At 36.9% G+C, this 24,749-nt stretch overlaps 1 protein-coding gene across 1 annotated transcript in view; it reads right to left on the bottom strand.

The window, feature by feature from the left end:
* XI-I (myosin) overlaps nucleotides 1-24,749 on the bottom strand; it is a 67,692-nt gene that overhangs the window by 13,379 nt on the left and 29,564 nt on the right. Inside the window, exons 13-29 of the mRNA XM_089160358.1 lie at nucleotides 19,037-19,074; nucleotides 18,817-18,943; nucleotides 18,557-18,730; nucleotides 18,023-18,154; nucleotides 15,263-15,372; nucleotides 14,458-14,518; nucleotides 14,108-14,285; nucleotides 12,597-12,802; nucleotides 12,080-12,199; nucleotides 5,638-5,736; nucleotides 4,323-4,544; nucleotides 2,421-2,560; nucleotides 2,060-2,171; nucleotides 1,908-1,958; nucleotides 1,734-1,823; nucleotides 1,374-1,544; nucleotides 949-1,089 (exon numbers count right to left, since the gene is read on the bottom strand). Of these exons, the coding sequence (XP_089016484.1) occupies nucleotides 949-1,089; nucleotides 1,374-1,544; nucleotides 1,734-1,823; nucleotides 1,908-1,958; nucleotides 2,060-2,171; nucleotides 2,421-2,560; nucleotides 4,323-4,544; nucleotides 5,638-5,736; nucleotides 12,080-12,199; nucleotides 12,597-12,802; nucleotides 14,108-14,285; nucleotides 14,458-14,518; nucleotides 15,263-15,372; nucleotides 18,023-18,154; nucleotides 18,557-18,730; nucleotides 18,817-18,943; nucleotides 19,037-19,074 (2,172 nt within the window). The remainder of the gene's footprint in view (nucleotides 1-948; nucleotides 1,090-1,373; nucleotides 1,545-1,733; nucleotides 1,824-1,907; nucleotides 1,959-2,059; nucleotides 2,172-2,420; nucleotides 2,561-4,322; nucleotides 4,545-5,637; nucleotides 5,737-12,079; nucleotides 12,200-12,596; nucleotides 12,803-14,107; nucleotides 14,286-14,457; nucleotides 14,519-15,262; nucleotides 15,373-18,022; nucleotides 18,155-18,556; nucleotides 18,731-18,816; nucleotides 18,944-19,036; nucleotides 19,075-24,749) is intronic.

The following is a 24,749-nucleotide window of genomic DNA, read 5'->3' as shown; positions in this document are numbered from 1 at the left end:
TGTGGTTGAGTTACACTGGTAGTGTTGGTTGACATGTACACATGGCCATAAATGATGCTCACGTTGGAGCTATAATGAAGAAGTTATAGACTAGATTCTATTCCAGGCCCTAAGGTTGGCCAAGAGCATCAAAGGGAAGATATATGGGTAATTCAGATTATGTCATGTCGTCTGATACTATTCATGAGGCTATATGGAAAACATTGTGTTGGGACATGCAGTAGAATATATCAATCCTACGCATCCCATTTAACTTGATATCCAAAATTTGGATGAATGGCTGAGATTGTTTAGAAAACCCCAAACAATGAGAAAGTGAAACACGGCTTGCCACCTCTGACTTCATGATGCACTAGTAACCACATATCTAGTATCCTTCAGCCATTTGCAGCATTTGTTTTTGTTGAAAACTCTGTATGTTGTAATCATGTTACTAAGGTATACTGTTACAGTGTTAAAAACTCTACTATGTGTGGTTTGTGGTATGTTGGATGACTTAATATAGCCTAATGTTAGTTCTTTTATTTTATTAGATACCATATATTTATAATGAACTAGAGAGTATGGGATGTACACTAAAAATTTCACTTAAAACGGCTTGACCGCCTCAAAAGCGCCTCGGCAGGCGTCATATCACCTCACCGCCTCAACTAGCCTAAACCGCCTCGCATTACCTCGTCGCCGCGACAACTATGCTTTCAGTACATATAGATTCCATTTAGATTGCTTGCAACCGTACAGCATGTTGAGAGAAGAGGTTAGTGTTTGGGTTCCATAGGTAGAATAACTTAATCTTTTTAAAAATGAAATGAAGATGTCAAACCAAAATAAATTTCCATGGATTCCTAAATATGTTTTTGCATTGCCTTGCCTAGATAGACTAAGTCAACGACAAAACTACCTGACAATTAAAATGCACAAAATCACAAACAGAGCCACATAACTCACTTGTGCCATCCTTGCAATGTGACCAGAACGTTGAGAAGATGGTGTAAGAAAACCATTGGACCGTAAATTCTTTTGTAGCAGGCATAGAAGTGTTGAAGAATTGGACAACCAATATGGCAAGATAGTGCTCCCATCCTCCACCTGGAACAATTGTAAGCAACAGCAGTTAGAAACGTACCAATAGCATCCACCCTATGGGGTCTGCCATTAAAATATGAATTATGACTACAGGAAATGATGTTTTTATTGGAACAGACAAATCAATAAAGGACATCAGCTAAAAGAAACTTGCATCAACAACGATTTTAAGTGAAGTTATTAACAAATAAGTGAAAAAAATAAAGTAAACCAAATCATCATCATTCTGATTAGAACAAAAACAACACTAAACAAAATTGAATGAGGCTATGGAACAAGAACGAAACCTTGAGAACTTCATTAATCCCCTCAATTATATGGTCGAAAATAGCCGTCCTCTCAGACTCAAATGCATGTGATCGAAGGAGAAACTTATATATGATGCAAGCTGCAATTGGTTTTCCATCTTTAAATCCCAAATCTTCTTTAATACACCTTAATAAGAATTCATGATCCTCCTACGCGACAATATCATCAACTCAGGTCCAAGAAATCATAAGTAAAGAGCGTAAAGATATGCAAGGAAAGCAAGAAGAATGTAATTGCTTTAGAGAAAACCCCTTCACTTTCTGTCTATGAATAACATGGAAATTGACAGAGTGAAACACAATGGAATCAGACATCTTGATAAAATCAACAGCAGAAACCTGATGCTTGTCGGCAGTCATTTTTGATCGACGTGATTCTGAGAGGCTGTGTGGAAGAGGAGGCATAATTTTTGTAGGAGTAGGTGACTCCTACATGAAGAAGTATAAAAATAAGAAATCAGAGTAGCAGACCACGAATATATGATACAAGAACACAAACAAGAAGTGTCTTACATATATAGCATTTCGGCCACCAATGGAATGCATAAGTGCTCCAGAGTACTTCTGATTCATCAAAAACAAAGTGATTTCAATTCATTCATTATATAACGTAGTTCTTCAAAAGGCAATAGATTATTGAGGAAATGAAGATCACAAATTCATACCTCAGAGAATGACTTGGCAAACCCAGTAAGGTTGCTCATTGGAGTTGTGCTTAATGCCTGTTGTCGTAGAACTTTATTTTCCTCCTCAAAAGTTGAAAGCTTTTCCTGCAGACTAGTTATTACAGAAAGCACATGCATTAGAGAAACACTATTATGGTAGGAAGGAAACAGTGAAGCAACAAAAATGGCAATAAAAGTAAGGATATGTCCAAAAAAGCAACAGAGAACTCCATAATAAATGATAGGTAGGTAAGCCAACAAAACAGAAAAGTTGAAAAAGAAAATAATCTATTAACAATTGGAAAGTGACATGTATTTCAACAAGTAATCACTAATAGGTAGTACATATATGACAAAACACCTTTGCAAATTCTGCTCAAGCTGATAATACTTCTCTTCCACATCCCGCAGTTTTTCCATGGTACCAGTACAATCTTTCCGAGCTTTGGCAAGCTCCATCTCCATCTCTGAATTCTTCTTTTCCAAGGATCCCAGTGAACTCTATCAAAAAAAACATAAAACCAAGTAAGTGAACATCATTCTTGAAAGGATGCAAGAAACATCAAGGACCCCTTATGAAGACGATCCCTGGTGGGGTGAGACAGAATGATGATTTGGATCAAGAAGTTGCAGTCAAGATGAATGGTCAAAATGCTTATTTCACAGTTAACCATTTGTTAAGAAAATAGTTGTCAAGGCATCACCTGGGTGGTGCACTGGTGTCCAGGCACTTTGTTTGCTCTGGGTGCCTGGGTCACCCAACCAGGCGTCAATGCCTTGCTACCCTGATTAGTTTTACCTTATATTTTAAACTTCACCACCTTGGGTTCTCTCAAGGCCTTGCCAACTACAATTGAACTCATTAAAGGACAGATATCTTGCATCATAGCAGAAAAGGTCAAGATGACCAAGACTATTTAACTATCAGACAAACCTGGCCTTGGATACAACATGATAATTAGATAGAATGATGGGGGCGAAACACCCAAACGAACCATATATATTGAGGACACTGACAAAGAGGGTTTACTTGCTTCAACATTTATTATAGTTTCTCAGCAGTCCAAATATCTACATGTCAATGACATTATATACTTGTAGTCTTGTACTAGGAGTATTTTGTGCAGCTAGCTAAAGCAGTAGCTAGAGACAATATAAAGATCCATCACTTTGCTTTAGCAGTTGAAACTGTGATCTATTTAAAATGAAATCAAAGAATCTGCTGCAAGTCTGCAATTGGGACACTTCAATGGCTGAACTTGTTATGTTTGATCTCATACACGGAAAAAATTGTATTTAGCAACCAAAGAGTGAAGTTATGCTTGGATTTACTTTTTCGACAAATTATTGGAGACATCTAACATAGACAATAAATAAAGTTTATATCAACAAACATGCTTTCTCTTTTATGGAGACTGAAATAAATCATAAGAGAGACAAATGCCGCTTTTTTCCTGGGAACCTATATGGTGTAAATTATTTGGGTCCTTACGCAAAGTCAGGTTTCTTCCATATGGAAGATCATATTATAAATTTTGGCCACCCAAATCCAAAACCACCAATGGGGCACTTGAAATTGCTGCAAAGTTCTTTAAACTTTAATTTACTTGAAACATTTGATCAATTAGTTTATCCCACATCTTACATTCACTTAGTTTTCCATCAATGAAAATATTGGAGTGAAGAGTGTATTCACCTGCAAAAACAGGGCACAGGAATTCCCATCCCAAAAAAGTAGTCAAATGATGTGTATAAATCTAAATCTACTGGCTTTAAACCTTAAAATCAATTTAATATATGTTGACTCTATTATAATATCATAACCATTCAACTAATCTTTATCCCAGGAAAATGGAGTTAGATACACGGATCTTTCTCCAATGGGCTCCATATTCAAATAACATTATAGAGTAGTGCCGCACATGTTACTCTTAGTTTCCATATATGCATCGATGAAAACCTGAGAAGTAACATGTGTGTCAATACAGAGGGACCAAAATAACCCCACAAGACTAGAAAATGCCAGAGTAGGGAAGCTGAAAAGGTTTTATGTCATAAATGTGGTAATCAACTGTCTTAGCACATTCAGTAGAAACTTAATTCTAAATTTAAATTCTGCAAGAACATGAACCAGCACATTTTCATAACAATATTAATAGCACAATTTCCCAGGAAAATATTATATTCAAATGGATATATTACCAAAAGATAAATAAGGGATATTGCATTTATCAAGAACAATGAATCTTGACACAATTCAGACCTTCAAAATGGCATTCTCCTTGTCTAGCTCCTGCATTCCGACAAGTCTACTCTCCAAAGCTGATTTCTCTTGCCTGGATAATTCCAGTTGATTCTGAAGCAACATGTTCTCATTGGATTGATTAGTGGTGATTGACTTTGCTGCATCCAGCTCCATGTTCAATGACTCCATTGTTTTTCGAAGCTTTGAAATTTCTGTTAACTTGGCCTCTTCATTAGACACCTACAAACCAAAAGGTTTAATCAAAGGCAACGTATACATATGCATGAATTTAATAACACAAGGTTTTTCTTGAGAAGAAGAAACATAAACCAAAAAAAGGCAGAAATATTCAAAAAACATAAAATCACATAGGTCGTTTGACAAAATGCAGACAAGAGAATGCAGCTAAGCAGCTATAAGAAGACATATATAAGTATTAAGAACAAACTGGAGTTTAGTTCACTACTTTGGAAACTTAAGAAAGACCTATGTCAAATATTTTAATCAAAGAAATCAGAAATTTTCAGAATACTCTAACAAGCAAAAGACAGGTAATTACATCTTCGTAAAAGACTATGAAAATTTTTACTTTTATTTCTAATTTTCAAACCGGTGAACTGCTTGCAATGCTTCTATAAATATCTTTTCCAAAAGAATAGAAATGGCCATATCTGGGGCACAATGCTCCTGCATTTGGAAGGTTCTACGGAGGGCCAATATATGTGGTATCATGTTTCTAGAATGCACCAGAATGAGATTTATCCAAATAACTGGTTGAGACCATCATAAGATCTAATCGATTGCCTTTTTGGTAGAGCAGTGTGAAAGCAACTTGGGCTACAAAATTCAAGGCCAAAGCCTCTTTCTCATCATCCAGTACAACGTTTACGCAAAACTTGATTTGGAAGAGGATAAATTAGGCATGCATCAATTTCACATGAAAACTTCCTACTTGACTACTCATTCTTTCTCTTACCCCTTCAGAATTATGTTCTTAATTACATCACAAGAAACAAATGACAGCAACTAGGTAATACCTCAAACTTTTAAGAAGTAATTAAATAACACAACCAACCCACAATAAAAAATGTGTACAGTCTACCCATGATTTCAATCCAACAGTTAAGAGAATTAACTAGTCATCAACAATTTAGAAAGTCAAAAGCATAAAAGAGAAAGATAAAATGAGCAGCACAGAGAACAATAGAACTTTGTTTTGAAGGACACTTCCTCAACACAACATGTCACAAACCTAAAACATTACTATACCTACCATAGAACCACTTAAAACAATTCTCCCCAAAAAAAATTACGTCATGAGAAGAAACTATACCCGTAATCTTTTCTCTAGATGCAATCTCCATGTAAGCTCTTCCAATTGCTTCTCAAGCTTATTCTTTGCCATGCGCAATGCACCAGCTTCATTTGCCTCCTATTAAAATTGACCAAACAAATTTTCAGAACATCAAACATTTCCATCAAAAGAAAACAACAGTTTGGATACATCCATAGCTAAAAAGATTGTTGAGAAGAGTTTCTGATTTCCTGATAGAAGGAATAAATCAACAATATGTACTCAAACTTCCCATCCCCAAATAAAAAGCATAATCATTACAGATAAATAAATCAACAATATATACTCAAAACTTCCCATCCCCAAATAAAAAGCATAATCATTACGGACACTAAGCTAAGCATTTAGCAGTGGATTTATTTTCCTACTGTTTCAAGGAGAAAACTGTAAAAGCCATCATTAATATTTCACAATGCATTCAAAAAAATCAAAATAACAATACCTCTGATTGCAAGAAAGAAGAAGTACAGCTAACAGTAGGTTACCAGCAAAGACTGAACTCAAAAGCATAGGAGAACTTTTATTTGAAACTTAAGCTTACCCTCATTCTCTAAGATCTCATCATGAATTTGCAGCAATCCAAGGCACCAAAATTTTGGTTCACCCACCTAGATTAATATCAACTCACTTGAGCAAATCAATGGCAAAGTTGAGTTGAGAATAATCTGAAGCTGAGCCAATTTGATGCAGATTCATCACCAAGTGGACTCCCCCCCCCCCGGCCAAAGGGAACAAGCCTAAAATTGGGTTCTATATGTTTTTTTATTCCAACAAAATTTGATATTTTCATTTCCATATTAGTTTTTTATTGTGTGTTTCAAATTGAATCGGTCTATCTGCGTTGAACTAAAAATTCAAGTTTAGAATATTCTATTTTTTTACTATGAAAATATTCCATTTTAAGTTGCAATCGGCTTTATTCTGAGTCTCCTTAGTCCTTGCCAGTTTAACTACCTAATAAGGATTGAATTAGGCCTTGTCTTTTTTAGTGGAGAAAGTCAATTTTGGAGTCTTGTATAACAGTAGTAAGTTGGATCATCCCCAACCCCTCATCTTCTTCTTCTAATCCTCTAGTATACTCATAACCCTCCCTTTTTGAAGTTTCAGTTTTATAAACACTAGCCCCCACAACCTTCCACATCCCTATTTCACAATTAAAAACCACTCAGCCCATGACTCCTCATATCAACCCTGACACTTGATGCAACTGGCTGCCAAATTCTTCCAAATAAAACCCTTTTGAGTTGACCATAATTCATGAACCCAGTTACCATAGGGAGCATATCATGAATATCTATGAATAACATTCAAATATTTTTATTTTCTTTCTCTTCCTTGAAAGAAAGGTATGCATCAAGGTATCCCTTCCAGTCAAGAATTGGGGCCTCACAATCACTAGCCAACATGCTTTTCTCTCATGCCTTTCTTCTTTCATAGTTCGATATTGTGGGGCCCTAGGTGCGGAACCACAGAAATCCATCCTGAACTTGGTGGCTAAACTCGAGTGCAGTGACAATCTGTAGGGAACGTCCTACCTCGATGCCAGGACGAAAGAGGGGTTCATTGAAGACTTATTCCAACAACTACTCGACAAGAATTGAGAGCATCGGTTTCAGCTCATCAGGATAAGAGCAGACAAAAGAGAGATTTTCATCGTTTGTGGATCACTTAGACAAAAGCAGTAAATCATGAAATATTTTTTTTTTTTGGTAAACCTAATTGTAAAATACTTGCACAAATAACTATATCAAATCAACGAGGACATTTTCTACTCCACCCGACTAGTTCAGAGTTTGAATCCATTGCCATTTGGAAATTTTACTAAAGAAAAATCCAATTTGTATTCTATTTTCATCTTTGAATAAAGTATTTTCTACTGCAGCACCCAATACGCCAACCACTCTCATCACATGAAATGGGTTTAAGGTCCAATCATAAAACCCTTGGAAGAAGAGGATGAATCGAAATATAGCTGTTACACCAAATTCCATCAACCTAATGATCCTAAGAGTGCACTGGATTTTATCAACCCTAACCTCAACCAAAGACCCTAACAGTGCAGTTCTTTACACAATTCCACGGATTTGAAATCTGTGAAATCATCAGTCTGATTTTTAATTAGCTTACTTTTGTTAAGTAATTCGCATCAGAGCCCAAGTTCAAAATTTTGGTTGAGGCCGGATTCGGCCAGCCTCAAAACCGAGATGGGGGCAAAATTTTGGCATCCGAACCAAAACCTAGTATATCTTCATAAAAGAATTCGATGGCCAGATTCGTCCCTATTTTGATGGGGTTTTGACCTGGATTATTGAATCAACCTATTTCAAGCATAAATAACATAATGGAAGAGGTAATTTTGCATTTAAAAAAACAAGAAAAAGCACTTATTCATATCCTACCACTCCAGAGACGTGTGACAGTTCCGACAAATACAAAGGGTTCTAAATTGAAACAAAAGTACTTTAAATGTTCCATGCAATCAAATAGAATGTTAAAATACACAATGTTGATCAAACGGAATCCTACCATTTTGCCTTTTTAAAACTATTATTTATCATTATTTATTAACTACATAATTAACTAAATTTAATTAATACCATAAGCATCATCATAATAAACCACACCAATAATTACATACATACTTATACTAATATTTTATTATTTCTAAGTACTTGTACAGTTGTACTAATATATCACAATTTTTAAGGACAAAACAGAAAATAAGAATCAAGAAGCAAAAAAAAACCAAAAGATGGCTGAAATGGGCAAAATCTGCAGAGGCGAGTTGAGACGAGATCTGCAATACCTACAGATCTCGTTAAACCTGGGATTTTTAAGTGTAAAGTGGACCAAAATGAGCTGAAATAGTTCAATAAGGTTGGGAGTTGAGACAGCCCATCATGGTCAAAAACCCAACCGAGATATGCTGTATTTATTTGACACTGGAGTTTCATCTCACTTTTCGCCAGGGCCAGAATTTCGGCCCGTTTCAACCCAAATTTGAACAGTGATCAGAACCAAGAACCATGTGAACTTATGGATTTTGCCAAAAAAGTTGGAATCATTTGGATTTCATGATTTGAGGTTAAATCTACAGATTCCTCCAACTTGAACCCAACTCCCTCGGTATGAAAGCCCTTGATTCACATAGTCATGGTATCCACAAGATGAATCAGTTGAAGGGATCAGCGTAATCGAACAGTTGATGCTTCAAGGAACTACAATCCAATGGACACTGATTCCATGGACTTGAAATCGGAGTCAATTCAAGTATCAGTGGAATTAAATAACCAAATACTCTATAAAAGAAAACATGAAAGGATGTAGGGGAAAAAACTGTGCCCGGGGATAAACGAGGAATATGGACAGTAGGAAGGTTTGCAATCACACACAGCTTCACACCAGAGAAGCAACTATTAAAAAGGCCTACTAGTACTTCATCCAATTCTGTTCTCCACTGTATACATAAGGAAAACAAAAACATATTAATTGAAACCTACTAGAAGTTGAAACTAAACAACCTAGGCATCGTCTAAACTCTGAAGAAGCTATCCAAAGAACTAATACATAATCTAACAACCCCAACAGGGAACACAGTAAATAAAGATTACATCTTATGTAAGCTACCCGCCCCAGCTGGACCAAATAACCATGTAGACCAGATGCTTCAGTTCTTGAATTCCTGGTCAAGCTTTGGTAAGGCAAAACTCTGTTCCTAGCAAATCTACCAACTTATGGACTTGTTGGAACATAGGACCCATAATATCCTGTTTTTCTACCCAGCAGCTTGGTTTGCTGCAGAGCACTTTTAATTTGGTTATTTTAGTTGTTTTATTTCAGCTAATAAACGGGCAGTTTGATCTCTACGCATCCACTATCATTTGTACTAAAACATTGTCCCATGATTCAGGGTAGTTGTTTTAAGTCATTGGGACTAGCTCTCCTAAGAGTTAGCTGTTAAATGAGCCCCGTTTTATTAAGAATCTATTTCCTGAGTTAGTTAGGAGTTTGTTTGTCAGTAACTATAACACCGTACTCAACACGCATAGTCTACATAAACAATCCCCCCCCCCCCCCCAAAAAAAAAAATCAGAAGAAACCCTAAAAAAGAAAAAAGGAAAACCAGAAGAATAAAATTACAGTTTATTTGACTTGCAAGCCTGCCCTTCGAGTTCTTGCATGGAAACCATCCTTGGAGGAATTCAATTCTTGCTTCCCAGTGGTTCAAGTCCAAGAAAGCATCATGGTGCGTTGGAGGGACCCTATTTCCATCTGCTGACTGTGGAACCAGCCTACACCCATCCAGCAATAATCTTTCTCTGGTCAGTTAGATATTAATCCTGCATCTTTCCCCTATTAATTTCTATTTTTTTCTGATCCAAGAAACCCTCCATCAAGCCAACCCTAAACCCTTAGGATCTGGAGACTTGACCATCAGAATGAACCAGTATTTCATACAAACCATCGTACCAAAGTCCTTATGTTCGATCCAAGTTGCAGGTCGAACGGAAAACCAGTTCTCGCCATTCTTGAATAACCCTAGTTTGTCAAACTGAAAATCAACAAACAATATAACTTCCAAACTAGCAATGGAAAACATCCAAACTTTATGAGGACAAACCTCACACCCCAAGAGAGAGAGGGGGGGGGGGGGGGGAATTCGACCAATTCTAGAACCAACCCAAACACATCCAAAGAAGTTACCCCATAATCAACCCATATCAAGAAATCTTCCCAACAGCCGGTAAAACTAACCCATTCTGTTTGAAACCTAACCTAAACTTCCCAGATTCCCATCTGACATTACCTGGCCAAACCACTAAACCATCCCCACCATTAACAAAACCAGAAGCCACTTGAAACCACACCACCACAGTTACAACATACCTAGCCAAAATTTCCATAGCCCAATCCTATTTTGGAAGTGTTTCTGAATAAAATCATCGTTACTGATCCTCATACAGCTGGGGCTACATCAGTCCTCTCCCCCTCCCATCCCCCCCCCCCAAAAAAAATAAAAAAGAAGGAAAAAGAAAACCAATGAAACCACCCCCAGAACACCGTAAAGAAAAAGAGAAAGAACCATGGTCCTACCCAACACGATTTGGTTGCACTTCATTTAACTTACCCCCATTCATACAAGAGCCCTGCTCCATATACACCCAACAGACGAACACCCATACACAAACACACCCAGAAAAGAGAAGGGAAAAGAGGGGGGGGGGGGGGGATTGCCTATTGTATCCCAAATTAGTCTCCCACCATTTGTGCTAGGAGAAGCCCATACCTTGTTCTTAACCAAACCTCCACTCAATGCCAGTGGATGAGAGATAAGAAGACCATCAGGAAAAATAAATTCAAAAAGCAGGAAAGCTAGCGAGAAAAGCATCGAGAATGGGTAATTGGGTTAAATGTAACTGAGGAAGGGTATTTTCTCCACTTAAAATGCATTCAAGTTAAATAAGGATATCGTTGAACTTCTTTTTTTATATAACAGTTTTGTTTCCCTAAACATTTTTATCAACACAAAACTAGCATGGCAATTATCAGATATAAAGTTTACTACAAACAAGGGAACTGCAAAAGCAAAACTAAGTAGGAATATTAGTATAACTCATGGAATATGGGTCATTCAATAACTCCCACTTTACATACTAACAGTCAGAACAGACTGAAAATGGAACATCCATTTCAGAGACAGAACAGGAAACTAAAATAAAGATCAGGAACCAAAACAAATGCATATGTACAAGCCAGAAGAAGATTGAACAATAACCTAAATGGGACAGGGAAAAGAGAGAGAGAGAGAGACGCAGAGTTTGCACCATTATGAACAACCCCCTCCCCTTTTCTCTCCCCACAAAAGGCCCCACATCGGTGGAGCCACATTTGATGGGTACATCCCCATGCATCCAACATTACCCAAGATTTTGAATAATGGAGAAGTGATGAAGCATTAGTATTGGTGCAATAGAGTTAGCAGCCAGAGTAAAAAAATAAAGATATATGGATACTTGACAAAAGTTTATTACTCTTAGAATCCAAAGGTAAACCCAAAGGTCAAAAATAAAAAATAAAATGCGACATCATTGTTGCAAAGAAAACAAAAGGCAAATGAAGGGCTAGCTAAAACCACCTCATATGAAAGAGATGGTGGGGGGACACAAACCATCAATTACCACAATATTAAAAAGTATGAAAGACGTAAAAGACCAACCATTTAGCAGCATGGAACAAAACTTTATTCTCTTCCAGATATTTTAATATTTAAATTCTAAGCAGTTCAAGCATGTAATGTACCAAGTTGAATTCTCCAATTAATTTAAATATAAAATAACAAAACAGATTTTGCAATTAAATTAAAAGTAAATGCAACATCAAAACTTAACTATGGACACAGAAACGTTGACTCCCTTCTTACCAGTTTTAGCCTCCGAAGCTCTCTTTTTGCCAGTTTTTGCCTCCAGAGACATTGCACTTTAATTACAGAATTTTGATGGCATCGGAAAGAAGAACGTGCCTTAAACATCCTCCATTGGGCCTACATACCAGTCAAGAAAAAGAAATAGAAGCATCAAGATCAGTACATCTGATCACCACAGATCCAAATGCTAGTTGGGAAAATAAAAATGAATATTCAAGTCCAGAGAAAAACTATGAATATTCAAAGAAAAACTAAAATCACATCTCTTTCTTTTGCCAAGTGAATAACTGGATATATCCAAGTCAATTGTCACATCCTACACAAGTAACGTGTCATATGCTTAAGTGATGCTTTCGCCTATGTGAATATAATACAGATAACCATATGAGTCAAAAGTATCCAAGTTCATGCCCAAAGGAATAAACAACCATGTAAGATCAATGGATATATAATTGTGTGTTATTACAAACTTTATAGGCCCAGGAGTTATTTACTCGTTCTTTAACAAAATTACCTGGATAAATAAAGCAGCTCTATGTTCCCTTTTGTGAAGAAACTTCCAACGGGTTGATGAACCTCGGATGCTAGATTGTAAAAGAACAACAGCTGAATAAAGTCTCAAATATGCACGGCGGGATAGCCACATACGAGCATTCTTTTGTACTGAAAGAGCAGCTGCAGCTTCACGTTTAACAGAAAACAACTGTCGACCAAGGCAACCTGGCAAATGCAAGGGAAGTCTCAAAATCTTGGCAGTTCTAGAACTTCTACCAAAAGATAATTATATAAATAGATAAAACAAGGGTTATATCAGTGTCCAAGGATTGATTTAACAACCAAATCATCTCTTCAAGAGTAAAACAGAGCATCCAACCAATCAACATATAATCCATATGGAAATCAAAAATGTAATTACCATACCAAGAAACTTTTAAGTCTAACCTATTGGGAGAGGGGCTGTATTGACCTAAATAGTTGAGACCTTTAATGGTAAGAGCTTTTGGGTATGTGGTTGTATATATAACTATAGGGGTATGATTGTCAAATCCCCTGCAGTACTTCATTGCAATTGGTTGATCATGATAGGGGGTGCAACATTCATGGTCAATTGAGTCCTAAGTGTTATGTTTTGGTTTTTCTTTCCCAGCTGAATAAAACATCAAGTATCAATCTACCAAGTGTCAATGAGTTATACATTTAAGAGGGGGGGGGGATTCAGATTTCTCTTTCGTTTCACATGACATCCTGTTTTGCCACCAGGTAAGTCGATCCTTGGTTTATCTTAAAATACAGGATCGGGTTCGGGGTAACCTATCACAATTCAACCCAGCAGACAATAAAATTACAACAGAATGTGCCGAAAAAGAAAACTATCCAGAAACTAATGACAGAATAAACACTACCTTGAATCCCCACAGTAATACTCAATTCAAATTCAGAAATCTAATCTTAGTATGCAAATCAACATTAAAACCAGACATCTCAAATCAGTTTGCTTAAAGCTTTAGATCAAGAAAAATAGAAACTTGTAGTGAGAATACTAAAACAGACATAGATTACCATCAGACAAACATCTAGAATAGAGAAATAAAACCCGAAAGTTTCAACCAATTCTGACCAGCCAATTTTTCAGACAAGTAATATTCTGATTATTAAAGTTGGTAGTTTTTGGAGGATAGAATTAATTAATCGAAAAGGACACCAAGGGAGCAAGTCATGCATATTGGTCCATTAATTCCAACCCTCCAAATTTCTAGGCACACTTACTTGAACCAATATGATCAGAAGTACTAAGCAAATCTGAAGTAGAATTACAAAAAACAAATCCATGAATGAAAACACTAATCTGAAAAGAAAATCCAATGGAAAAACCCCAGTTTAGAAATAAAACTTTTCCATATTTTTTTCCTAGACAAGGGCAATTCTTGGTAGTAAGACCGCTGATATGCAATACGAATTAAGGAGTCAATAGTCACTAAAAACTTTTCATGATAATGAGCAGTAAAAATAAAGTGGACCAAAAACCTCTGCAGTATGATTGGAGAACAATTGCAGCTTCACGAGCCAAAATGAAGTTCCTTTGAGCAAAAAATGTCCGCAACCGACCCTGAATAAGCCTTGCAGCATTATCCAGAACTTCAGCCCTTTGAGAATCTAAAACTGCAATCTGACCGGCCCTAAGGAAAACTTTGCTCTTACCCAACTGTAAAGAGAAATATTTTCCACAGAGAAAGAATATTATACTGAGATACACATGTAGAAACCATATTGTAAAGCCTAATGAAGCGAACATCTAAAAGAAAATCAGAAATTACTCTGTGAAAACCTATCATGTTACTAATAGACAATTTGAGGAAAAATATTTGAACGCATACTTGGAAGTTCTCAAGATTTAACTTTAGAAGAATCCGTTGTGTCAAAGTCTTTTCATCAAAACTGCAAGCCATAAATAAAAATAAGTTAAAGCAAATAATCAGAAAAGAGAACAAGGACCAGCAAACATGAACCAAGACTGCATTAATCCCCATTGAGGACAGATATAACCAAAGAAACTTAAGCTCTAAGTGCAGTCCAAAGAGTATGGCAATACTCCATGTGAAATCAACAAGCACAAACCAACAGCCATATTCCTTAATTCAATTAATGGAATTACTCCCAAGTCCCACCAATGATACCCAATATCATTCAAAAGATAAGGCACTTACAGAAACCTATATTAAAACGAAGAAATTGGGGTATGCATGGTTTGGGTGGTGTTGAGTCTAGCATCTATGTTTGCTAGGATGATGTGGGATGGATGAAAACAAAGGGTAAAATCAAGATTAAAAAACTTGAAAAGAAAAAAGAGGAAGAAAGAAGCCTCAAATATAAACTCAGTGACATATGGCAACGTCAAACATCATATTATGAGACATGAAGTGTCTCAAATGATAAGATTTCAAACGTTGGGCATCTTATGAGCAATTTCTCCAAACATTAGGTGCTTTAGGTGTCATTAAGCCTTCCAATGATTGAAAAGTAAGTAAAATATGAAACTGAAAGCAACTAAACAAGCAAAACTTCCAACAACACACACATCAGCACCTATGATAAGAAACACAGAAGAAATAGAACAGGCCCAGAAATATCATTCAAAAGGACACTCAAAAGAAGCATTAGAAATATAATTGTTGAAAGCACCTTCCATCCATAAGTTCTGGAGCTAAAATCCCAAAACGATCAAGAAACTCTGAGTAAGTCCTTCGAGTGGGGTAACCAGCAAGGCTTATTCGAACAGCCTCCAGCACACCCTGTAATTAAGATCAAATCTCAAAAATAAATAAATAAATAAGCATATACTACAATAAATAAACAAAACTGACTGGAAGGCAAGAATCCATGTAGTCAACCCCATTTAGTTGGGACAAGGCTTATAGTTGTTGTTGTTGCTGTTGTTGTTGTATACTACATATAATTTGAGATAGAAATTGGTTACAACAAGATTGTAACATTTCTGCACTTTTAGTACAATAATTTTTTCTGCAATGAAGGTAAATCCTGTCTTTTCACATAAATAAATGCATTAAATGACTTTCAGCTTTTGATTATCCTTTTCTATGTTGCATTAAATAACTCTTAGAATAAGATGATGGCTAGTTAAAAGAATGTTACAGCTTAGTTCACCACTTTGATGACAATGGACTATGCCTTAAAATGAATATCAACAATTTAAAGGAAAACAAGAATACGACAGACGGACAGAGAGTACAAGGCTACATGCTTACATGATGTATTATAAACTAAACATCATCCACCACAAAGTAGACAACCAATACATATAAACTTTAAAATCAACCATATAAAACTAAAAAGATGAGGCAAGCTAACCTTATATGTTTGAGAAAAAACCAAATAAAAAAGATGAAGTGGGGACTTGTGCATGTACATGAGTGGGTGGATATTGAGTGGGTGTGCAAGTGAACGTTTGGCCACCCATCCAACAGAAACTGTAGTACAGATTACATAATTCCTATGAAACATTTATGAGCAGAAACATGTTGATATTTTAAAGCATTATAAATCAATAGCATTAACATCATTCAGTAACTTAATTGCATTGGCTTTAGATAAGTAATGTCAGTTCAATCTATTTATTATGGATTCAGCCAAGATTGCAGTATCTTCAAATGTTATGATCATAGATATTTTAATCCTTGTGCAAAAAACTTCCAAATTCTTCAGAATTTTGAATGCATTTCATTTCCATAAGGTCTTCTTCACTCTTATTCAAAAGGTCCAATAATGTATGTATACTGGACCTTTTGAGGCAATTATAGGCCTTGGGAGAATTCTAATGGTCAATAAAAATATGTTTCCATGCCATTGCTTTTTTGTTTTTGCTTAGTTTAGCCAATTTATTATGAAAGATAAAAAGGGCAAAGCCACCCTGTTTTGATTGTCCTTTAACTTGATATCCCCTTCTTGTGCATATAAAAAGGGGATAAATAAATCAATCAAATTCCAAGAGGCTTCATAAACTACTTCTTTAGGAGTTAAACTTCCATTCGTCCATATTTGGAGAAAAAGGATCTATTGTTTCTTGTTTCCATTCCCATAAGAATGAATACTATAATTCGCATTTCTAACAGGCATGAATACAGCATCTATAGGAATATAGGATAACTTCCATTTTGAGAGTTATTTAGTGTTTTCATACGATATCCGCGCCTCCTCTCAATTTGTAATTCATATATTCAATAAAAAAATCAATTGGGTCTGTCAGGTTAGTGTGTTTCAAACAGACAAGAAAACCTCAACAGCCTTTGATATATCACAGTTCTAAAAGAAAATGAACTAAAAGTGTTAAAAGGTAGTCTATTTACGTATTCAACTTTATATCATCATACTCTGTTTTACTTTGTATAAAGTAGGTAGCGTTTGCCAAAGGAAAAAATCTGGGCACGTAATAATGCAGTTTCATTATGTTTTTCTCTGTTCATACCATGTAACCACCATTAATGACCACATTGTGAGGATATAAATTAGTAGCGTTGACCATGGTTGTCAAGGTGGCAAGGCGACCAAAGTGATTGGAGCTATGCCTAGGCAATTAGGCAACAAAGCGGCACCTAGGCGGCAATAAGGCTACCAAAGCGGTTGGGTCAAAAATTTTCAATACAACTACTTTCTATAATAAGCTAAACAAATATTCTCAAGTCACATATTCTATTGCCGACAGGCACGGGGGCCTAGGTGGACGTTTTGACAACCATGGCGTGGATTGTGTTGTGTAGCTTCTTCCCCTTTCCCCATTATTTCTGTGCAATTTTCACATCTTGACTCTCCTTCCCTTTTTTGTCCTCATGGCTTAGATGCATAATCTCATTTCTTGAGGTAATTCAAACCCTGTAATAGCAAGACTCTTCTTTGGTAAGAGCAAGTTCTGCAGCCATACATGATTTTCCTTCTTTAAATAAGAGTTCCGTTGCTGATACTGTTTATAGCGTAATGGGTAAAGATCAGGGTGCTAATACCTGGCTTTAGAAAGTGTTAGTTGTAATTCAAGGCCTTAATCAGGCTTGGTTTTCCTGCTTGGGGATTTCTCTGGTGAAAGTCCTAACTCTTTCCCATTGAGGCATCAATCACTCGTTGTTCCCAATATAACCCCCCCCCCTCCTCTTGAAGAATTCAATTACCAAAGTGTTCATCTCCTTTGCAACCTCAGGATATCTACAGAGTTCCTTGTTTTCTTGTATTTGAGTTCTAATTGTCTCAGTAAGGCCCATAAGCGACCCCAACTGGGTTTTAGGACACCAGGATTGCATCCCTATTTGAAAGGATAGGTACTTTATTCATCTTACTTATAACTAGTAGCAAACCAAATTTTTCCTCAAAATATTCATTAACATAAAGAACCATGAATGTTCTAAAATATGCGAGTAGAAGTCTGAATCTACTGACCCCACATCGTAACTGATGTAATACGCTCTGATTCTCGAACTTTTGAGGTTGGTTCACAGAGTTCGGCTTTACACAGCGAATGTAATGAGGTTCTGTTGAGTTGAGGGTTTCCATAAGTGCTTGAAGTTGTTGCTACAAACAAAAGTAGAATCACTATCAGGATACCTTGTCAGGCATATTTTAAGCAAGAGAAGAAAGATTCACATCTTTCTAACAGCACAAAAACTTAAAGCAGGAATTACTAATACCAATTACCTGTTGAGGAAAAAAAGTAATTCGATACTATCTATTTCCAACAAGAAAGAAAAAACAACACCTATCAAACACACCTCAATGACAAATAACATTTATCAAACACACCTCAATCAACTTGTCATTGGGACTAAACTTGGAGCAGAATAGACAAGACTCAAACCAGCTCATGCAACCCATTGGAAAATGGGAAAAGATAATAATAATAATTATAATAATACCAACATGAATATAATACCTATAAGGAAATAAAAGATACTACTATTCCCTTACTGTAATTACCTTAAATCTGGAGGCAACAGAAGAAAACTTGTATGATGATCTAGCAGATTCCTCCGGAGAAGGAGGGAAAAGGCCAGCAACGAAAGAGCATTTAGAGGAAGACAATAGACTGCAGTGTTCTACCACAACATAATCTCTGTTTTTATCTAGGAAAGAATCTGTGTGATAATTAACCTACCAAAAGAATACCAAAAATTAGAAAAAATAGTGTTATCAGATCCAACAGAATCCATATCACAAGATTAAGACGTGTAACATGCCTTGCCAGCATAGTGTGAAATGGTAAAGTCTGTTTCTGAGAACTTTGCCTTTTCCAACCGAGGATGTGTATGGAAGCTCTGAAAAAGCTTCATAGCAAATGTTGCATGGGTTGATTTTGGAAACATGCTGCTCAGACAAAATGCAGTAACAATAAGAATACCATGAAATAAATTATTCCATCGCCAAATTTATGATAGAAAATTGTTGAACAAACAATACCAAGCCTCATCCAAGAGTGCAACTATTCCAACAGGTCTCTGCAAATAAGATACAAGGCAGAATTAGTGAAACAATAACCCTTACAGGGAAAATAATATATCACAATACAAACCTACTTCATAAGAAATTAAGAACTACACTAACAATGCTTCCAATATGAAAAGGAAAAGAAAAAAAAAACCAAAAACAAGGAGAATAATATTTAATATCTCAAGCATGCAATTTATCAAAACACCAATCTAAACCATTGTGTTAGTGATTCCCTCAAGGCCCCACCTTCCTTGTTTGCTGACCTTTCAGTGTAAGGAATTCAAAACAACCCAACTTATCTTGGGGCAAACAGGTTCCCTATCCTGCGTTTCTATGACCTAAGGCAAATACTCAAGACAACCAATCTGCATTCACTGGCTAAGCTCTCCTCTCGTATCACCTGATGGTCCCTAACAATACAGTCTGTTGGACCTTCTAGGCTCTAGCTAGGAAGAAATCTATTTAGCTGACGTGTTGTCACTTTTGTAGGTAACAATAAACCTCTTCCTTTTCTCAAATGATCTCTTCTCAATAGACAAGCCATAGCCACAGAAAAATCAAAAACTAATAATGCCTCATTTTTCTCTTAAAAGCTATATCATCCACTGATGGAGGTCCAGCATCAAATTAAGCTTCTACACTTATGGAAAAGCCTAGGGAGAGGTCATATAGGTCATGTGATGCAGTAAAGAATGTCCAAAGGGGTCAATTAGGTTTGAAAGACTTAATTTGGGCCCATGTAGGTTCTACAGACATTAAGCTTCCCATTTTTGAGTTTACTGATGTAATGGACCTGATTTGTAAGCCCAGAAAGTGGAGGTGATGATGGTGCATGGGATAAGGTGTTAAATCCAATATTTGATTTGGTGCTTCAGTTAGATAAGGATACTTATTTTTTAGATACAATTCTGTTTTGATTTTATTTACTTCGTTGAGTCTTAAAGAGTGATTAGCAGTCCTCTTATCAGTCAAATTAGGAATTTTAGAGTGCATATATATGTAACGTCTCCCCCCCCCCCCAAAAAAAAAAAGCAACTATATGAATCAATGAATTAACTTTTGCTTTTATTTATTGCTGCCAATAAGGTACAATGACATAGCAGCCATCCCCCCCCCCCCTTCTCTACACACACACACACACATGCAACTTCTTCTCCTTCATGTTACTTGAATTTCTAACAAGATCAAATATCCTTATCAGCAATTTAACCTGCGGTTTTCTTCTAAAAGAGCAAGCTGTATAATCCCCATCCCAAATCTTCTTCTGAAATTCTAAATTCCCCAACCCTAAATTTTTTTTCCCCCTTTCTGTCTTTGTACTCCCAAAAGTAACCCAAATTTCAAACTAAGACCCACACCATTCTAACCGTTAGAACAGACCCAAACTTTAGAGATCATCACCGATTCACCATATATGATTACTGTCAGGGATTGCCAGCCAGCCCTTAATTTTGATGATAACAAATACAAGGCATTAATGCCTTATTCAAGAAATGCCCAATTAGGGCTAATACAAATTGATCGAGCCTAGCGAATCAAGTCAAGTGAATCAGATCACAGCAAAGCAATCAAGACATGGAGGGGATCAAGGCATGAATCAAAGGCCAAACCTAAGGCTCAACAACTGAATTGGAGTGCATAAACTTGAAGCTTGAAGACTACATGAAGAATTGGAAATCAACAACAAGGACCAACCAAGTTCAAGTTGATCAAATGCACTTACAACATTCTAATACACTTGTAATATTGCACACACTCATACATCTACAACATGCTAGAAAGGCTCAAAATGGATTTTGGGATGGCTAGAAAGATGAAAGTCCTATATTATACAAAGCCCCATGCTTGATGAACAAATGGCAAGCTGTTTCAGCACAAGCAAAACGCTTGCAAAACGGCACGCCGTTATCTCCAAATGGCAAGCCATTTCCCCAAACGCAGGCCGTTTTGTTTATGTAATTCATGTATTTGAAAAAAATTTCAATTCCAAAGACCAAACGGCTAGCCAATTCACAAAAGAGATGCCATTTGAACTCCAACGGCTATTTTTCCAACAGTAACATTCTAAAACGACAAACAATTTGATGGAAAATTTGAATGTTATTAATCCATTTGAAGATGCCATTCCTAATACCTCTCCTATATATAACCCCTCACCTTGCTAGTTAAAACTCTACCTTTCTACCAATTTTGTGCCCATCTTTAAGTGACCAAAAGTTCCAAATTCTCACTTACAATAATTTCAAGCCTCTCATCCCTTGTGCACACCTTGAAAAACTCTTCCAATGAATTAAGCCCATCAAGATTGATTGTGGATGTGGTGAAAGAAGGCTAGTTGGAAATCAAGTAAATCCCAAGTAGTGCAACCATCTCACTTCTACAATTCATTCCACATTGCATCACAATTCAATCAATGGGCAAAGTATCACAACCCTTGATAGGTAACTTATACCTTGTATTTTTCTTTTATTCGAATTCTAGTTCAAGGTTGAAAAGAAATTGTAAAGGGTACTATTTCCCTGGTAACAAAGATTGTAAAGGTTTTTTCACTACCCACCATATTGAAAGAGAACCACTAACAAAATCTCTCTAGAGGCCAAAAGAGGAGTGCATTCTTGTGAACGCTTCTCTTATTCTTAATGCTCGACTTACATTAATGCTCAACTATTCTTGCCTATTGTAGATACCCTTGGGAACCAAATTATTGCATTACACTACAATTCATCATTTCAAAAGTACCTGAAAGCTCTTAATCAGAACTCCAACCATTGCTTCAAAGACTTGTTTTGATCCCAACTCCTCTATACTTGATATGACCATGGTGGGAGATCTCGCGAGATATCTCGTTTTTTTACATAGGCGAGACGAGATGGAGGTCGAGAGCAAAGAGTTGGGATATCTCGCCCTGAATCTCGCTGGAACTCTCAATTTTTTCCTTTTTTGTGAATTTCGACTAGATTTTCACTTGCAACTACTCTTAACACATCTACAACATCGAAGGAAGATCAATCATTCTCTTCTTGTCTGATGAACTTATGATTTAATGACTTATATAAAACTTCTAATGGTTGTATAATTTTATTATTCTATTCTTGAAAATTGAGATTGAGATACTCATATGGATGGAATTTAGATAACATTAAGGTTATTTGATGCATTTGATACATTTGCTCTTCATTTATATGCCTTAAAGGTTTTATATTACATGTTGAATAACCTTTCATTCCCTAATCCTACAACATTTCAGTTTCACACTATAGGTAGACTTAGAAATCACACATAGGGTTGTTTTCTGTCAAATCCAAGGCCACCAATGTGTTCGAAATGCCTTAAATAGGCTAAATACCAAGTTTCAACCCAATTGGGACCCTAAAACCCATCGAGATGGGTCAACGAGTTGACGCCAAAAAATTGTATATCTCAACCAAGATCACGCCGACATGGTCAAGATCTCTCTTTCTCAAGGTGGCGAGATCTTCTACCATGGATATGACCAAGATTTTAGGGTTTTGAGATGTGCAATTTAACTCCCTAAAATTACGGTTACCCCATAATCTGTCCTTCATGAACCAACAAATAAAGAACCAAACCTGAGAATTAGAGATTCTTAACAAACCTATATGGGATGGGTCTGATGGTGAAATTTTGGATGGTTAGGGATTTGGGAAAATTTTGAGGTTAACAAAAACTTAGATTGGATGAAATTGAGAAGGAAATAAAGTTATGGTTTAGCAAAGAAATATGGGCAGTGTTAGGATTTTATCAAGGAGAAAAGCTAGGGTTTAAACAAATCAATATGGGTTGGGTATGAGATACCAAGAATTAACCCAGAGCTAAAAGGAAAGTTTGTATGATGTGAAACCCAATTTTAGGGTTAGGGTTTCTCAATTGATTCCCTAAAATTAAGGGTTGCTCAGAATCTTCAAGCAAAGAAGTCTAAAAAATAACATAGGATATTTATGGATCTCTAAGAATTTACGGGAAAGCCCTAGAGATAAGTCAGAATTGTTGACCAGTCACCCAAAGGATGGTATGGATACCCAAAATAATTATGGGATGAAACAAATATGGTATGGAAAATACTGTTAAACTAAAGATGGAGATCCAACTCCATGGATTATGGGTGGGAGATGGGTTCAACAAAACTAGATGGAAGGAAGGGAAAGGGTTGAGGCTTAACAAATACGGCTTGGATCTTGAAAGAAAACAAAAATTTCTCTATCTCTTCTTTGCTCATACCTTTTCTCCTCTTTCTTTCCTTTCTCTTCTTTCTTCTTTTTTTCTTCTTTTCTTATCTGTTTTTCTGCTTTTCTATAATCGCAAGGAAGAAGAAAAGAGAGGGAGGGGCCAAGAGGTTTAGAGAGAAAGGGGGTTACCCGTAGAGTAGGGGAAGAGGTACGGAATGGGTTATAGGAGTCATAGGGGATAGGGGAGGGGATTGGGGGTGTCGTAGTGCCCTAGGGAGGTTGCTGCCAAGGTGCAGCAGCAAGGGAGTGGGGTGGGGGTGTCTGCGCAGAACCAGGGAAGGGCAGGAAGCATCTTGCAGGGGCAGGGGAAGCTGAGGGAGGAGCTGGGGCTTGCTGGGATTGAAGGAAAAGGGGTGGGGATTACCTGCAATGGAGAGTGCGAGAGGGGAAAGGGGTAGGGCTTGCTGTACTTGGAAGACCTTGGAAACTAGCTGGATTTCTGGAAGAAAAGTGATAAACAGAGTGTTGGTGCTTATCTTTGAAGAAACTCAGTTCTTAACTCAACCATGGTCTCCTCAACAGGAACCACGGTCCTCAACTCAAATGATATTATTCAAATAATTAGACTTTTAGACTACAAAAAAAGAATAGGCCTATTTATAGCCTGCTAAAAGACTCTAAACCTAAGTAGGATTCCTTTATAGATTAGGATCCCATTGCATTGAATCACAACCAACCAAATATATAATAAAAGATCTAATGGACTCTAACACATGCTGAAATAAAATCCTAATTAACTAAAGACTCTAACAGACACATGTTGCATTCTATTTAACTAAAGACTCTAATTTACACATGCTGGAATTAGAAAAAAATTAAAGACTCACAAGCTGAAATTAAGACTTAATTCACTAAAGACACATGTTGAAATTAGTCTAAGGGGGACTAAGGAATTTGTGTAGAAACTTATGCACTAGAAAGAATGGAATCTCCAATTATAGCCCCTCTGGAATGTAAAACATTTCTCTTCTCACTACCACCCCCACCCCCCACCAAGGTTCCGCCAGCCTAGGGAGGCTTCCCTATAGGTGTGGGTTTTGGGCCCAACTTAGGGTTTTGGCCGACGGAAGAATTTTCATTCACATCACAGCAGTTGGCCTTGGGGAGGGTTAAGAGTACAGAACTAATTCTCGGGTAAATCTTGGCAGGTTCCTTTTCTTGGGTTCTTGGTTGAATCTCTGGATCTTGCCTCTTTTACTCGATCTCTCTTTTGTTCCTCTTTCTTTTCTTTCCTTCTTCTCTCTCTCTTCTTTCTTTCTTTTCTTTCTTTCTGGATGCTGCTGCAAATCAAGAAAGGCGGAAAAGGGGCGGCAAGGTTTGAGATGGGTGGGGGAGGAGATCTATGGGTGCCGCAAGGGGGAGGGCGGGTTCCTAGGGTTGCCACAAGGGTGAGGAAAGGTTCTTGGGTTGCCACAGTGGTGCAGGAGGGTTCTTGG

Source organism: Hakea prostrata, chromosome 7 (genome assembly GCF_041222555.1).
Source record: "Hakea prostrata isolate BN-2017 chromosome 7, UWA_Hpros_2, whole genome shotgun sequence".
In the NCBI taxonomy this organism is placed as follows: Eukaryota; Viridiplantae; Streptophyta; class Magnoliopsida; order Proteales; family Proteaceae; genus Hakea; species Hakea prostrata.
This window is presented reverse-complemented; position numbering and strand designations above follow the sequence as displayed.